At 36.1% G+C, this 15,175-nt stretch overlaps 1 protein-coding gene across 6 annotated transcripts in view; it reads left to right on the top strand.

Annotated features, from left to right (window-relative positions):
• Positions 1–15,175, top strand: part of ADGRG6 (adhesion G protein-coupled receptor G6) — a 109,283-nt gene that overhangs the window by 75,467 nt on the left and 18,641 nt on the right. For all 6 annotated transcript variants that reach the window (XM_063390252.1, XM_063390246.1, XM_063390248.1 and 3 more), the window contains 7 exons: positions 1,969–2,030; positions 2,795–3,002; positions 3,466–3,631; positions 6,873–7,013; positions 10,051–10,167; positions 11,259–11,304; positions 12,985–13,091. In XM_063390252.1, coding sequence (XP_063246322.1) covers positions 1,969–2,030; positions 2,795–3,002; positions 3,466–3,631; positions 6,873–7,013; positions 10,051–10,167; positions 11,259–11,304; positions 12,985–13,091 — 847 coding nt within the window. The remainder of the gene's footprint in view (positions 1–1,968; positions 2,031–2,794; positions 3,003–3,465; positions 3,632–6,872; positions 7,014–10,050; positions 10,168–11,258; positions 11,305–12,984; positions 13,092–15,175) is intronic.

Raw genomic sequence — 15,175 nt, 5'->3', positions numbered from 1 at the left:
TAGTCATAATAGAAGATGGGGATAATCTTATGCTCAAAGATTTGAACTTGAGTTTTTAAGGTTTAAGAGATCTTCCCTGATATAGGGGTTTTTTTGCAAACATCTACAAGACTTTGACTCTGTATCTCCATTTCCCATTTGTAAAATGGGGATATTATTACTTCTATTTATATATTACCAAAACATTAAAGCTTTGATCTCCTTTGAATGCCTTAAACATGGTTATGATGATGCAATATTAATTAATTCCTTCACTATTTAGGATTATTAACATTAAATGCAATATATTAGTCTTATCCACCCATGTTGCATCTGGAACATGTTCTGAGAAGACCAGATATTTTACTTTTTCCGAACAGTATGGCAACATGGATATGAATCAGCTTTGAGGTTCAGTGCCAAACAGGAAAGCAACCCGCATTATATTTAAATTACTCACTTCCTCAGCCTCCTAATCTTGTACAAGGGTACAGAAATCAAATTGTTTTTATGTCAGAGCCTCAGAATCATTAAAAATTAAGGTTTCTGGCCTTTGCTGTCCCAGTATTGCTTATCTTTATATTCATTTGTGGTCTACACTATACCACTGATTGTGTACAGCACATAAAAACAAACAAACAAAAAAAACCCCACCCACCACATTTCTGTGTTCTGCCCTGTGCTGTGCCTTCCTTGCCTCTGCCTCCACTAGCTTTTGCCAACATGGAACACTGGTGGGATTGGTTTGGAGAGAAGAGGAAGCTCTTCTAACAGTTTCTGCTAGTCATCTTCATTCCACAGTAGATGATCACCTGTGATGTTATAATAAAAGTGATAAGCTGAGGCATAATGTTATTTTATTATGTTCTGAGTAAAGGGATATTTTTTTCCCATTTACCATCTTGCCTTCTTCCATGCTGTGACAACATGACTGTCTTTAAAGAAAAACTGAGGGGAAAACTGTGTTAAATTTTGGAGCCATTTTTACGGGGTGACAAATATGATTCAGGGACAGGAGCATCTCCCTTACAAGGAAAGGCCGAGGGAGCTGGGCCTGTTCAGCCTTGAGAAGAGACGACTGAGGGGTCCTCATCAATGTCTGTGAGCATCTGAAGGGAGGGTGTCAAGAGGATGGAGCCAGGCTCCTCCAAGTAGTGTCAAGCAATAGGACAACAGGCACTGAGCAGAAACTGATGCACAGGAAGTTCCACCTGAATGTGAAGAACATCTTATTTACTGTGTAGGTTACCAAGCACTGGGATAGACTGCCCAGAGAGGCTCTGGAGTCTCCCTCACTGGAGTTACTCAAGAACCCTCTGGAATCAATCCTGTGCCCTGTGCTCTAGGATGACCCTGTTTGCTTGGAAGGTTGGACCACATGATCCACTGTGGTCCCTTCTAACCAACCCAATCAGTGATTCTGTGTTTTGCTGTGGTAAAGCTTAGGGGGAAAGAAAAAGGAATTTTCATATCTGCCCCTCACTTTGGACCTGCATCCAATAGTGACCTACCCTAGTTTTCATTGGTGGAATAAATGTATACCTTCATATGGCTCCTGTGCATGTTCTTATGAGAGGCATAATGACTTGCTGTTGACTGGATCAAAGCCATTTATACCAAGGAGAAATTATAGAAACAGCATCTGACTAAGCCATAATAGGGCCATAATAGTTTTTGTCAATATTTGGGTCTCCCTGAAATACAAGGCCAGAATTTCCATTGAAGAACTGGGGTTTCGCTCAGCACTATCATTTAATCAAGCATATACTTTCACTGTCAAATATACATATTGTGTTTCACTATGGGCCATGTTGCTAGGAATACTGGGAATTGAGAAAAGTGGACCACTGTGGACCACCAACATAAGAATGTGGGTGGACCACCTTATAAGAGTTATGGCAATTATGGACCAACTACATAAGAATAATGAAATATTTATATAATTTTGTTACTATATTTAATGGGAATTTTGTCATTTTTCCTCTTTAGCTATTTGGGTCTGCAGAATTATACATCATACTGGGGCCAGCCTGATCTTAGAAATTGCACAGGTGGGTATATTAATGTTGGTCTTTGCAAGGATATATTTTCTCTTTATGCTAAGTTGTTTAAAAATAATTCTAAGAAAAAATCAGTGCAAAGTAAATAAACTCTGGGAAAGTGCACCCCAGTTCAATTCAGCTCACCCACTAAAAACTCTGGATACCAGTCACTAAATTAAATCAAACTCTTCAGGCAATTTAATCAAGAGTACCAGAAGGTGGTATCTTACCTCTATTTGATATTCAAGTTAGGACAAATTTTTAAATAGTCCAAATGCCTGCCAGGGGAAAGACTCCTGCTCTCTTCACTGAACTTACAATCAGATATTTTCAGATTTATTTTCTGTTTCTAAAATAATCCCTGATGTCATTCTGTGAAAGAGTAATAAAATAACAAGACGACAATGTTATGGTCCCTTTTCTTCCCCTGTGAAAAAAAAAGTATAGCATCAGGAGAAAAAATGAGAGATAATACACATTTTATTCCTCTCTTTTTCATTCAGTCACCCCTGTCTATAATAATTCTGATTTACAAACTCAAATTAAAAAAAAAAGAAAGGCACAGTGAATGAGGACAGTATATAACCAGCAGGTCCTATATACTTTTCTAAAAAAATTATAAATTTGACAAAATGATGAAATCCTATGTTCACTACAAGTACCATAGAACATAGTCTAGTTTTCAAGAGTGCTGATAAAAATTTGTATTTCTGGATTGCTTCAGGATTGTAATGCATTATTTTCTCTTTTTGCTCGATTCTGCATGCTCACAGAAAATGCAGCAGATATCGCCAATCAGCTTCTGAATCTCACTGGTGAGGGACAGCAGCTGACCTCAGACAAAGTAAATGATGTTGTGCAGAAGCTCAAAAAAATTGTGAATGACGAAGAAATCGATGAATCTCTGGGTTCTACCGTGGTGACAATTTTTTCCAATATTCTGACCAGTTCAGACAGTGTATTGGCAGCCTCATCTTCAGAGTAAGTATTTCTGCATTTGAGAAAAGCTTTTGAGAGCAAACTGCTAGGCTGTAAGGATTTATCCTTCCATGTATAAAAAAAACCTGAAAATCAATGTTTTCTAATTCCCATCAAAAAGAATTTTCCAAAATAGATACACAAATATTTCTTCCTTTAGTGTGCATGACAAAGTATTTGTATGGAAAAGAAGTCTTCTGATATATGACACAGCATAGATAAAAGTATTGTTGGAAATTATTTCAGGACCAGTGACATGTAGTCACGCAGTTTCTGCCAGTCAAAAGCTTTTGTTTTCAAGAGAGATACATAAATTTACAGTCTAAGGGTCTCCTTGTGCATGCACAGACAGGTGATAGGAACATAGTAACAAGAGGATCATCTTGTGATATGAGGACCATGCAGAGCATAGGTGGGGATTTTTTCTGTATTCAATTTTTGAAGTAACTTTTATTTCTGTTTTTAGAGCTCTAAAAACTATTGATGCCTTGGCTTTAAAGATTCATTTTGCTGGACCGTCCATGAGTATTTCAACACGAAATCTCGCACTTGGAGTGTCTTCTATAAATTCAACTTCATTCAAAGGTGGCTCTTTCAGTGTCAGTCCACAGAATAATGCATCTGATTTCCAGGTACAGAACAAGCAGTTGTATTTGAACATGAAATGTGCCTGGTGTTTCAATATGTTTACTGTAGTTCCTGTAAATCCACTTACAACTCCTAAGTTGTTCTCCCCCTACTTTCTATTTCCTTTTTCCTACAATCATCCAAACAGATAACAGATTAATGTACTATTTCCTTGAGTGACAGGAAACACAGATAAACTCACATTCCATGCAGATAAAAAGTAATTTGGCTTATAAATCCCAAACACGCTTGACCCTTTTTTACTTTTGTGGAAAGTGAAAAAAGAAATTAACCTTTAACAGTCTGCAGTACTGACCACTGTACAATATCTAACAACTCATTTTATGTCTTTAGCTTTAAAATAAGATACCTAGATATAGGTATCTGCGTATAGATTTCTGCAGATACAATAGTTCTTCAACATTCCAGTACAGTTTAAACATTTAGTGCTAAAAGAAACCTAAGTCTAATCCAGTTGTCCATACATAGGCTGATTGGCTTGTACCATTTAAGATATCTGAGGCAGTTCAAGTCATTCATGTGGAGCTTGGCCAGCCTAGACATTAAATATAAAATAGAGATCACACAAAATTTAGGAAAGCCTCCAGTGCTACAGTATCTAGACAGAATACTATAAGCAAGATTTTTTTATCATCACCTCAAAAATATTTTTTCTTTGCTTTTTTTCCCACAAATAGAAAAAAAACCAGATATCTAAAAGTTTGAAACACTGTTCAAGATTCACATGAGCACCTATAGGATTTTCCAAAGGTTCTTCTGAAATCAGTTGTAATAAGGGGCCAAAAATGCATAAATTTCACTACATGCCTGTCTGCATCTAAAGGCACCTAAATGTTTTTAAAAATGCAGTGGAATTTAATTTTTTTCAGTTAAATAGGAAGTCTGTGACAGAGGTAATGTAATCTCAGTTTCCTGGGTGTTTCACCATTCAAGTACAGTGAGTCTTACTTGGAGAAACACACAGGAAATATTACACAGAAAAAGAAAAAATCTGCTGTCATTTGGGCCAGAGGAACTAAAACTGAATTCAACAAAATATGGCATTATAAAAACAGTTAAAGACTAATCACTAGAGTATAAGTATTGTATGGAAATTAATTCCTGTTCCAAACTGGCAATACAAAAATCCTAATAAATGTCTGACCATTTTATAAGATACAGTATACTGTAAAAATCAGAACAAGAAGACAGAAAATGTCTACTTTCTAGAAGAAGTAGTAGTAATATAGTAAGCTTTAGGACTTGTGCATGTATATAGATTTTGGATCAAAACTCAAATGCTTGTTTAAATAGATAAAAATAGATTTAATGTAATTTTGTTTTCACATATTTATATTCCTAAATATTTTAGTTAAAATTTCTTTGAATCAGTTTTATCAGAAATTTTTGGTGATTGTAAATCTACTTTTGTTTAGCTCTCATGTTAATGAAGCTCAATAGCTGTTTGTAAAGCTGAATAGTTCTTTGTTATCAAAGGAATGTTTCTCCTGCAGATTTCATCCTTTATTTATGGAAAGAGGAAAGGAAAATTCTAAAGCCAGGTTTTGGATGATCAGACGTATAACAGGAATTACCATCTGTGGCTTGAGGACATCCAGGAATTTTCTAGTCCTGGAATCATTTAATACAGCACTGTCTAAATAATCATAAAACCCAAACTCTGTCAAATTATTTATAGTGTTCCTATTGGAACATGAGCGTCTTCTCAGACTTTCACATTTCCAACAGCTGATTGAGAATTCTTAGCATCCTTCCTACCAGAAAAGTTGCGGCAGCTGTGGGCACGATTTATATTTTCCATGCCTGTCAGAAAGAGACTTGCTATCCCTGCTGAAGGGACATTCCCTTGTGAAAGCCCAGGCTTTTCACCAATGATGTGATGATCTGTCCTAGGCTCATCAGGGAACATTAAACTCTTCAAGCTGTATGTCAGAATGTTTCCAGATTTTTTTTTTTTTTTTTTTTTTTGAATTTTTTTCTTAAAGTAGATACCAAGTAAATTTATCCATGGCAATTTGGAAAGATTCTGTTTCAGTTCCCTGTGTCTTTATGTCTCTTGCCAAACCTGTGACTAAGTTGGGTTTCGGTGATTCATATTATTAAATTGTTCCTGTAATATATCCATGCCTCTTCGGAGAAGCCTCTTCTACTCTATTTGCAGGCAATGCCTAATGAGACACCTTTATCACATACCCACTTTTTGTTTACTGTGGCAGAATCAACTTCTGAAAACCTGGTTTTGAACTACTTTTATCCCTGTCAGGAGATGTATATGAGCTGCTTCTTACTGATTTCCAAGGGTGAATAATCTGTCAATAGCCTATGATTTTAACTTTCTATTAGCTAATGGTGCTTTTAGAATTACACAGTTGTCCATGAGAGACATAAATACATGACCAAGGTGCCTCTGGGGAAGTCAGCAGTGGGAGTTTCCATATCTCACAGTAAAATTTTTAAGTGTTCTACTATAGAGCCACTGTGAGCTGGCTTGCTCCCCTTCCTTCAATGCATATGGTGGCACACCTTGAATAGGCCATGGTGGGGAATTGATTGGTCATGGAATTGCTAATACTATGCAAGGTTGCATTCTCTTTTATTTTCTACTCGCTTGTTACATTCCTGGGCCACAGAGGTATTTTTGGTTTCTGATGCATTGCCAGTAAAGATTAAATTTATATGATGTCAAAAAGTGTCTTTTTTTGTGCTACATAACAATAAATATGGAGAAGTGACTCTAATATTTTTTAAATCTCCTTTCCATAACAGAGAAACTATAAATGCTCATAAGAGAATTATTTCAGATGTGCAGATCAAGCCAACCAATACAATGTAACAAAGAAAGATTCAGAGCACATTTTTTAGTTCTCAACATTGTTTGCTATGAGGAGAAGTATCTTGAATGTTACTGAAAATGGTTATGACTGTCGTAATTACCATCTCATTATTTCTAAATCATCATTATAGCAGTGGAAGAGTTTGTTTCTTTGTTGGTTTTATCCAACATCTTTTTGTAGCAGAGGGCTGATCTCATGCTGGAAAAGTGGGAAACCTCTCCAGCCCTTTAAAAAATTTATTTATTACCTCAACTCTTACACAAGTCATTTTAGTGTTGATTTGTTCTAGTCCCTTATCTAGATATTTCTGTTTAAGAGTGTGAACCCAGTAGTGGACAACAGATGTTTCTTTATTGTTTGAACATGTTCTCCTGTTGTTTTTATTTAACAGATAGATTTTGACAAGGATCAGACAAGTGCCATCGCCTCTGTTGTTCTGCCACCAAGTTTACTGAAGAATTTAAGTCAAGATGAGTTTGAAGTTATATCCAGGGCTCAGTTTACTTTCTTCAATAAAAATGGTCTTTTTCAGGTAAGCATTAATGTGCATGAAGTCATTTCAGGTAGGGTGAATCAAAGCCAGCTGCTAAAAGTTTCCTGCAGTGTAATCATTTCACAGTGCTTCATGAGTTACGGGAATGAGAAAATGACAGCAAATGTAGGCACTAAAGACAGTCTTATGTTCAGAGCAGCAAAATAGTTGAAGTGCCCTAGTTGAGTTGAAGTCAATGGTTTAACTGCAAATTCCTCTCATATGTAGAATAAAGCTTTTCTCAGGGTAATCTATGGAAAACTGTATCCCAACTGCTTAAAATCAGAGGAAAGCACCAAGAGCCTTTTAAAAAGCCTTTAACTTCTGTTACAAATGCATTAATATAAGTCCTTGATGTTCAGTGGAGCCAGGTTCTTTTCTATCAGGAGGGAATTTGGCATATAACACTGCCAAGAACTCTCCTTTCCTTTTAGGAGATGGTTAGCAGTCAGATTCAGCTGACTGCTTTATATTCAGTTGGAAACCCTGAGCTGATGGTTAGCAGCCAGAGAACTTTTGCTCATACATATACACCATTCTTTTCATACCTGTGTTCTCATAAACATACTGTATTTTAATAGGAACAAGGATAACCACACTTTTACCTGAGACCTAAACATGCTCAGGTAGATTTGATGTTTTACTTTTTGGGTCTTATCAAATGGTAATTGTAAATAGTGCCTGCATGGTAGGTGCCAAAAATATTAGGAAGAGTTTGCAGCTTGGAAAAAGAAAACCAAAACCACACTTATTTGGAAAAAAGAAAAACCAAACCAAAAAAACCTGAGAGTTAATTAAAAAGGAAACATTGTTCCATGGTGAGCTGTAGAATGTGTCTCAGAAGAGTTGAGTTTGTTTTCCCATCAGTATTTCAAGTGACCTTTGACTCTTGTGCATCCGCAGAACTCCGTAGTATTGTATTGTCCCCATATTATCATTTTTATTGGCAGTGTATCCAGATTCTTCAGATAATCCAGGCAAGAAAATACCCATGACCCACAGTTGCCTTCTGAAATACACCCCAAAGTATTTTTATTTTAAATTGTATTCATTTTAAGCCTGCTTTTGACAAAAACAGGATGGATATCTTTAATTTAAAAAAACCCAGAAGAATACAGATGGAGGCTGGCCATAATGGCATAAAATCATATGAAGTCAGAATGTGTCCCTTAATGGTGCTAGAATGCGTTTCTAAGTGATACTTAATAAGACATTGAGAAACAAAAACCATAAAAATTGCACCTTAATTTCCAACTAAAATGCCTTTCATTTTTTGTGTGTTTTTCAAACACTTCATGGGTGATGTATTTAACACAATGAATTAAAAATATATGATCCTCACATTTTTAGGAAGTCTACAAATAAAGGAAGTTAAAGTAAAACAGGATTAAAAAAAGGCCTACAAATGAACTGATCTACATGCCATCTCAAACCAAATAACATTATCCATTAATATGAGTACTTCATTTTTATTGCATTTCATATTTCTTCCACATGCAATTACAAATTTCTGAATGCTATTAGCTGTATTACTTAAAAGTATTCAAGGTAACAGTGGACTATACTTTGCAGCACTGGAGGTGGTGGGTTATTTTATTACAACTGAGAGAATTCTAGTAAGTCTAGTCATGTAATTCATTAAAAATAGTTCCATTACTTAGAGGACTATATAAAAGCTGTTCAGGGTCGGATTTACCTCACCAAAGGCAGGTGTGTTCAGTGTAAACATCTATGCCTGAACTGTTGAGCTTCAGCTGAACACAGCCTTATGGCTGAATAAGCAGTAATCTGTATTCTACTTTAATGTACACATAAGAATATATTAAATTACCTTCCCTAAAGAGACCAGTGTCACATTTTTCTTAGAATCCACTGAAATCTGTGGAAATATGTCCAAGGACTTTCATAGACTGTCAGATGTTTAAATTTAGGTGGCAGCCAAGAGACTTTTTCTTGTCTGAATAAACAAGAACTATCTAGAAATTTGCATTTTCTTTCCCCATCAGTTTTTAAGGTTTTAGGAAATTTTGCCACAAAACTCCAGTATAATCTGAAATACTGTGTCTGAAAATTCTTGGATATGGTTCTTAAGAAATAAAATGCTCTGCTCGGGATAATATGCACTTAATAAGGGAAGCTATTGTGTCTCTCATGAGTGGTGGGATCTCACAAGCCCAGTGCTGAGCTGAAACCTAAAGTCTTATTATGTTAACAAAACTCCTAAATGGAAGGAATCAAGGGTTCAGGAGTTTGGCAGACCAGATTTTGGGAGACAAAGTGAGTGGCAATAGAAGACTTCGTTTGACCTAATATCTGCCACAGGCAGTGACCAAGCTTCCCAACCAGGCATCTAAATAGGCAGGTTTCAATAGAAGCCTATCAAAAGAAAATAACATTGCCAATGCACTTCCATTTCAATAAATAATTAGTTTCCAAGGAAACCTTCTCTTCTGGAAAATTGTGAGCTTCAGCTTGAAAATCCTACTGGTCAGTGGTAATGTCAGAATTCTATTTAAATTTCTATCAAATAAGATCTCACAAGAAAATGCTGTCTCCTTCGGTATGCAACATTGCTTTGAATTTGTTTACTACTTCACAGTCATTCATTTTAAGATGGAGGTCGATTTAACAACTATATGCAGAAAACAGGTTATTCTCTAAAAACTTTGCATTTACTAAACGACAGTGTCAACAATAAGATAAGCAAGCTTGTTCATGCTTGTTTAGGAAAATGAGCTAATCATATCGTGGGTTGTTATCTGCCACACTGTTTGAGTTATAGTTTTGTTTGCCTTCTAACCTGTCTCTATAATTGCACCTATGCACGTTTATGGCTACAAGGAAAATAGGGAAGCTTCCATGAGGATAACCCATAATTTGATTTTATAAACATAATGTTCTTATATTGTGTGATCAAAAGTACAGAAATGCTGACAACTTACTTATTCTGGCATGCTGCAAAAATTAAACTGTGTACTCTGGCTTTTATGTTATGTGCCATGTAAGCACTTACTATATTTTTTTTAATCTTTTGAAGGATGCAGAAAATCCTGCCAATTTGACCAGTTTTGTGGTGGCATGCAGTATTGGAAACTTAACCATTCAGGATCTTCAGGATTATGTGAAGGTTACCATCAAGCATACCAAAATTCAGGTAAAACAAGACTGATTATTCAGAAGAACAGGAATGCAGATTATATATGGTAAAGGCTAAGATTATAGCCTGATTTATATGGATGGATTTTGACTAGGATCAAACTCAAACTGAAATTAAGAAGTCTAGAACAAAAGCAAGTAAGCAGAGTAGAAACAAATAATCTCTCCCATCCTCATGCATTTGTACTCCATTCATGACCTAACGTTTATCTGTAAGACCATTGATTCTGCTCCTCAAAAGTAATTTCTGTGCCAGTAACTGTAGGTGAAACCTTTGTTAATGACCATATTCATGACCAGGGACATGATTTATGATGGAACTTCATCATTACTTAAATTCTTTGACCAAACATTATTCACTTTATTAATGGTTCCCAGAATTATTTTGTTGTTATGTGGTTTCCATCAGAGGAATAGACAGAAACACATTATTAAAAATGGCTACAGTAAAATACAGACCAAATGCAACCTATTGGCACTTACTGTTCCAATTAGAAAATGTGTGAGCTTGACTCCATTCTCAGTATCTAATCCAAAAGAGGCAATGGCTCTAGAAACATTAAAGAAAATGTTAAAATGCAATATCTAAGTAAATTGTTTATGTAATGACAAACTGGTTTGTAATTTTCACAGCTCAATTAGCTTTATCTTGCATTGCATTGCAATGAATATTTTAAGGTGAGGCAAAACAACCTACACTTGGGATCAGCAGGCATTTGCACATTTTCAAGCTTTACGTAGAGGAGCTGCAGAGAAGCCCTAAGGAGGTAAACAGTAAAAAGTATTTAGATTCTATAAAGACATCATATTCATGGATAACTTCAGTAACACAAGAAGGATTCTGAGGATGTGCAAAAAGAACCATCAAGCAGTACATAGAAGTAGTGCTCTAGATTTTGCAATTTGGACAAATCCGTCTTTCTAGCAGGAAAAAAACTAATTTGACACTAGGCAAGTTTTCAACAATCTAAAGATATGGATTCTTCTGCTCATGAAATGAAAACATATGGTTTGCAACATCTGTTGTAAATGTTGATGAGATTTATGTCTGAAGAGATATACAAAGTCTACTTTCACATCTGTTCTTAGGAAGATCCTAAACCTACCTGTGTCTTCTGGGATATGAACAAAAATGGTAAGTTTAAAAATACTGTAATTTCTTTCATGAGGAGAATAAATGTGTCTGAGTTTTAAAATTGGTCACATTGTTGGCTATTTTGCTTCCAAATCAATCCTTACAGTATTCAATAAAGTTCACTCAGTGAAATGTATCATTTCTTCTCATTAGTATAGTTACTTGTAGCAGCAAATGCTTAATACTCCTTTTTAAAGTTTGTTTGTAATGTAAATGTTTTTAACATTTTAAAATTTTCAATTAAGGTTTTCCACTTTTCTTCCCATATCTGCAGTTGTTTACTGATCTGTCTGTATGAGCAAATTAAATAATAATGTTACTCAGATATATGAATGGTTCTTAGCCATAATTTAACTGTTCATTTTTTTTTGAAGCTAGGTTATATAGGTGTAAGATTGTGACTGGTACAGATCCTAAGCTTTTTTGGTCACATGCAGAGACACATTAATAAGGCAGCTTTTTAGGCCATTCATCAAAGATTGGTCACTACTGCCAAACCTGTGTGTGATGTTTTACTCGGGCTCTTAATCCTTTGTACAAAGTTGTTCTCTGGGATGACTTTCCAGATCTCTCAGTTTTAGAAATCTCAGCTGAGATGTTTCTTTTCTTTACAATGAAAGAGATGGAGCAGTAGGATTTTAGATGGAGAGGTTCAGTACACAGAGTCTTGCAAGAAATAAAATTTATCATCCAAATTTGTATTTCAAAGCAGGAAATACAGACAGAGCAACTGAGGAGAATGCGGGAGGATAAAAATGAGCAAAAAATCATAGAAACTCGGTAGGAAGCTGAACTTCAGAATCACATTAAAGGAGAAACACACAGGGAGGAAACTATTCTCAGTGGCTGCTTGAGTGGAAAAGTGTTTTAAGTGGTTTTGGAACGTCTTCACAGATGAGACGTTCACACGTTTTGAGAGAATGTCTTGAATTTGAGTGATTTTTTGGAAGTTACAGAGCAAATTATGCTGGATTTTGTCAAGAGCTGTGAGAAAAATGTCTTTTAAGGGTTAGAGAATATTAATGATTTCACAAAACCATCTCATATTTTGGCAGGGAAAAAATAAAAAAAGAAACAAATTTTACTTTGTAGCATTTAACTTTTAAAACTAAAATCTCTCTACTTGTTTTTCAGAATGGGCTTTTCAAGTGGGGTGGGTTGGGAATAGTTCACTTGATGTTTTTTTGTAAGGCCACCGGAGATCGCTGGGATTACGCACTCTGACCTTCTGCATTACATGCTGCAGAGAGGAAGGGTGGGACCCTCTGCTCCTGAGCTGTAAAAACTTTCATGTGCCTGAGGATATGTGAGTGGGAGGCAGGCAGGTGTAGACATCACATCAGTGGGGGAAAAAGGAATTCCAAAACCATCTTATTATTGGGTGAAACTAAGGCGTGTCTTAATGCATGATCCACGCAGTAGTTCTTACTCACCAGCTCTCTACCTTTATTATACATCTCCATCTATTGTTTCTGCTCAGTAGACCATTTCTGGGACACTCAGATGGGATGATTCTTTGCAGAAACTAGGAAATCTGACACTTGCTTCTCTCCTTTAATGTTGGCTCATTCAATTTGAGAAAGCACTTCTGCATTTGCACAAGATGAAGTGAGGAACCTGCTAAAAGAGAGGCTGACGTGTGTTTGTTGGACAGCAGTTTCTCATGTTTCATTTCCACAGGTGGCAATGGTGGCTGGAACCCTGCGGGCTGCCAGGTGGATGCAGAGTCCAATGAAAATGAAACTGTGTGCTTATGCAACCACCTCACACATTTTGGGGTCCTAATGGTAGGCAAACTCACTTCTCACCAAGTTGCCTTTCCCAGGAACAGCAACACAGCTTTTGTCTGGTGTCGACAACTCTCATTTTTGTTTCTTGTGTTCTTTCTTTTGCATATAGTTTTTAATAATAATACATGACTTTCCCCCTTTTTATCATAAAGTTATCTTTTCATAAAAAGAAGCTAGTTATAAGGATTCAGGAATGAGATAATGAATAAAGTTAGCAATGTTGTTGTTATTATAATTAAATTCTTTGCAAGTGCCTAATATTATTTTAAAATACCTAAAATGTACCCAAGAGATTTTTCTCTTTTGAAAGTACTGTGCCACAAAAGACTTGAGACTGAGACTTCTGAGTGATACCAAAATACAAAGAGCATATTATAATATCCAACTTAATACAACCAAGGCCCAGTACTAACTTTTTCACTAGAGATAGGAAAAAACAGTGATCTTAATCCCCTAAATTGCAGGGGATCTCTGACATATCCCTTAACAATATAATCTGACAAAAGTGACCTGCACTGAGGCAGGAGGTCTGTAGCAAGAGGGAAGTGAATAAAAAAGAAGTCTAAGTATATTTTAAATTTCCAGATTGAGAATGTGAGAAGTTGCTTGTAGGGAAAAAAATAGTCAGAAATGCTGTTTTCAGAAAAAAAAAAAAAAAAAAAAAAAAAAAAAAGGAGGGAATTGTAGGGAAAAACTGGGAAAGAAAAACATCCTCCAGACAGTAGAAATAGTAACGAGGATGAAAAGTCAAGGGAGCACAATAATTCTCTTTCATCCTTAGATCAAAAGGCTGACTTGTCCCTTGTGAATCTAGTTTGCAAATTCAACAAGATTTATCTAATGTCATAAACTACGAAGTGGCACCTTTTGCACAATGTGTAAACCCATCTTGGCAGTTTTCTTCCTTGGCTTCAATTAGTTTTGGGGATGCCTTTTATTACAGGTCTTCTCTCAGAAAAAGACTGCTCATGGAGCACTGCTACAAAATACGTAGCCCATACTCTGTCAGAGCCTTAAGCAAAGTCTCCAGACAGGGTGGCAGGCAGAGCAATGTCTATCCAGGAGATGAAGGAGGAACCATATGGGGCACTTCAGCCTCAGCAGCATAGCCTTCAGCTGCCTCCAACAATTTGCCCTTGTGAAGTGTTTTTCAGAGAAAAAAAATCCCAACATGAAATAATGGCATAGTGCTATCTTTTCTTAAATTTTGTTTTGGCTCAGTAATGGGCTGATACACTTTCCAGCTGAAATTAACATTCTTTGGCCTGTAAAACATAGCTGCAGAAAAGATGTTGGCTCCTGGTCACAGCAGGAATAATTCCTAAGTGGAAGTATTTGGGGTTTTAAGTATCTCGTGGCAGTATCAAATAGGACTGAAACCACACAAGGCTACATACGCTGGCTTTTTCAGCCTTGGCCTTCCAGACTCTTCTCAATAGAACTGCTCTCTTCACATCATGCTGAGATGTAGATATGGAAAAGCCACAATTTTTTTTGTCTTCTTGCAAGCTAAATTATGGTCTTGTTCCACTTTTCATTCCCAAAGGGATTAAGAAAGGGCTTTATTTAGGATACGTTCAATGAGCCCCTTCTCTTCCCTGAATGCTTTAGTGACAGGAGGAAATAAGGCAGAAGGTCTTTGAATATAGGCTGCATTCCAATAGATTTTTACACAGTTTCAACTATTCTAATTGCATTTCCATTTTAATAATTTCTTCTGACTTTAATTTAGATACTAAATTATTTCCAAAGAACTATCTCCTTATGTATAAACTGTCATATAAGGCTGGAATCGACAGTAAAAAAAAAATCTGCTCCTGCCTTTTCCTACAAAGCATACAAAGTTTTGTAGCATTTAATGGATTTTTTTTCCTAGCTAGTTTTGCTAGCGACAACAGTGACAGTGACTGTAGAATTGACATCATTATCTCTTAGTGTTTGCTCACATTTTCTGCACAGTGATCTAAATCCGAACGTTCTCATGTTTTCTTGTCCTTAAAAAAAAGATACAACACTGGCATTTATTCTCAGATGGTACCATGTAGCAGTTACAGTTAGACAGAAAAAAAAGGAAATCCTTA

Source organism: Prinia subflava, chromosome 2 (genome assembly GCF_021018805.1).
Source record: "Prinia subflava isolate CZ2003 ecotype Zambia chromosome 2, Cam_Psub_1.2, whole genome shotgun sequence".
In the NCBI taxonomy this organism is placed as follows: Eukaryota; Metazoa; Chordata; class Aves; order Passeriformes; family Cisticolidae; genus Prinia; species Prinia subflava.
Note: the sequence above shows the minus strand (reverse complement) of the source record. Positions and strands in the feature narration are given on the sequence as shown.